This window comes from Hakea prostrata, chromosome 10 (assembly GCF_041222555.1).
Source record: "Hakea prostrata isolate BN-2017 chromosome 10, UWA_Hpros_2, whole genome shotgun sequence".
Lineage (NCBI taxonomy): Eukaryota > Viridiplantae > Streptophyta > Magnoliopsida > Proteales > Proteaceae > Hakea > Hakea prostrata.
Genome location: NC_142609.1, coordinates 17,084,064 through 17,086,295, shown reverse-complemented (window position 1 = coordinate 17,086,295; position 2,232 = coordinate 17,084,064). Strand labels below are relative to the sequence as shown.

General features: G+C 40.9%; 1 protein-coding gene across 1 annotated transcript; it reads left to right on the top strand.

Moving 5' to 3' along the window:
* On the top strand, positions 1-1,719 carry LOC149002182 (7-deoxyloganetin glucosyltransferase-like; the record flags this gene model as incomplete). Its single annotated transcript, XM_089137919.1, is given in 2 exon segments — positions 1-452; positions 536-1,719. Coding segments are annotated over 2 exon segments (1,390 nt in total), but the record flags the coding sequence as incomplete, so codon positions are not given.
* Between the last annotated feature and the right edge of the window lie 513 nt (positions 1,720-2,232).

Genomic DNA, 2,232 nt, shown 5'->3' with positions numbered 1-2,232 from the left:
ATACCCAACCCAAGGTCATATAAACCCATTGCTCCAACTAGCAGAGCTTCTCCATTACAGAGGCTTCCACGTAACTTTCGTCAACACTGAGATCAACCATGAACGAGTCGTCAAGACCAATGGCTCCGACACCGTCGATCGTTTACCTGATTTCCGATTCGAAACCATCCCAGATGGTCTTCCTCCTGCTGCTACTCGTGATGTTCCAACACTCTGTGAATCCACCAGTAACAATTGCTTGGAACCATTTCTTAAACTTCTCAGCAAACTCAACGATTCCGATGTTCCACCTGTTACCTGTATTTTCTTCGATATTCCCATGAGCTTCTCTTTAACAGCTGCCCAAGAAATCGGCGTTCCTGGCGTTGGTGTCTGGACTGCTAGTGTTTGTGGTCTCATGGGTTATCTGCAATATCCTCAACTTGACCAGAGAGGCCTCACAGTAGCCAAAGGTAATAAACTAATGAATTCACGATTAGTTTTAATTGAAACCCAACTGAGTCAACTCAATTTCTGATAAGATCTGGATTTGCAGGTGTGAATTATCTATCAGAAGAGTACAGGAACACTCCTATTGACTGGGTTCCTGGATTGAACGATATTCGTTTGAAGGACATGATAAATTTTGACCGTCTAGGTGATACACGAGACTTCATGGTTAAATTCACCTACGAACAAGCCAAGAAATGTTTCAATGCATCTGCCATTGTTCTTAACACATTTGAAGCTTTGGAGCATGATGTGTTGGAAGCATTAAAGCCACAGCTTCCACCCATCTACAATATTGGCCCTCTGCATCTCCTCTGCAGAAATGTTATCAAAGACGGGTCGAGCTTTGTTGATTCGAATTTATGGAAACAAGATGAAGCTTGCATTGAGTGGCTCGATTCGAAAGAGCCCAACTCGGTTATGTATGTAAATTTTGGTAGTATTACTGTTATGTCAGCTGAGTCACTGGCCGAGTTCGCCTGGGGACTTGCTAATAGCAACCAAAATTTCTTGTGGGTCGTTAGGCCTGATTTGGTCGGAGGGGACAACACAGAGGCATTGCCGCCGGAGTTCTTGATGGAGACAAAAGAGAGAGGTTTGATCGTGAGTTGGGTTTCACAAGAGGAGGTATTGAATCATCGTTCTGTTGGTGGGTTCTTGACACACACAGGGTGGAACTCAACTATTGAGAGTGTCTGCGGTGGAGTGCCTATGATCTGTTGGCCATTATTTGCAGAGCAGAGAATGAATTGCAGGTTTGCCTGTAATACATGGGGTATGGCATTGGAAATGGAAACAGATGTGAAGAGAGAGGAAGTGGAGAGGCTTGTGAGGGAAATTTTGACGGGAAAGAAGAGAGATGAGATGAAGCAGAGGGCTCTGGATTGGAAGAGGAAGGCTGAAGAGGCTGTAAGTTCTGGTGGCTCATCTTTCTTAGATCTGGAGAAGCTGCAAAGGGAAGTCTTGTTTGCTGACAGAAAATGAACTCTCTAAGAGTCTTTGTCAGCTCTGAATAAATGTATGCAAATCATTATTATTATTTGGTTTGGTTTGTGTTAATTAATTCTCCTATCCATTAATTCATTATAATTCGATAAGGAAGTTCTCCATGATAAAAGTTTATGGGTACTCGTGTCATTATTGATGGTTTTCATAATTGTTATGTGGGTCCGACTTCTGATACTCAGTTTTAAAAACAGATTCAAATAGACATATTTTGGTGGTCGACCCAAATGACTCAATTTTGTGAGATCTATGATAAAAGTAAAGTGCTTAAGTAAATAGGCCCAATCTTAGAGGTCGGGTCGACCCATTATCTGATTAAAGGGTACAAATGTATACCGTGCGTTCTCTAATGGATTCATTGTGAAATTAGGAAACGTTGCACTGTTTTGGATGGGAATTGTTGTAATTCTCTTCTAGCAATTGATTAAGAGATTTTCATTAAAATCTTCTTCCTATGTAGTGAATGTTCTTCTTCTTTGCCCATGGACGTAGTACACCATATTAATCTGTCAACCACTTTAACTCTGTGTCCCTTAGAATTGTAAATTATTCTTGTTTGTGATTTCTTGGTGTTCGTTCTAGCATTAACCTTTCAACCCTTATTCAAAATGTGTAATTGATATTGTTGTTGGCATAGTATTGGTAAGACCACTTGTAAAAGTGGTAAATAGTATACGACTTAGAGCAACAGGTGTAAGTTTGACCTTAGTGGCCTGAACTTGTTGTCAAAACTGGAAT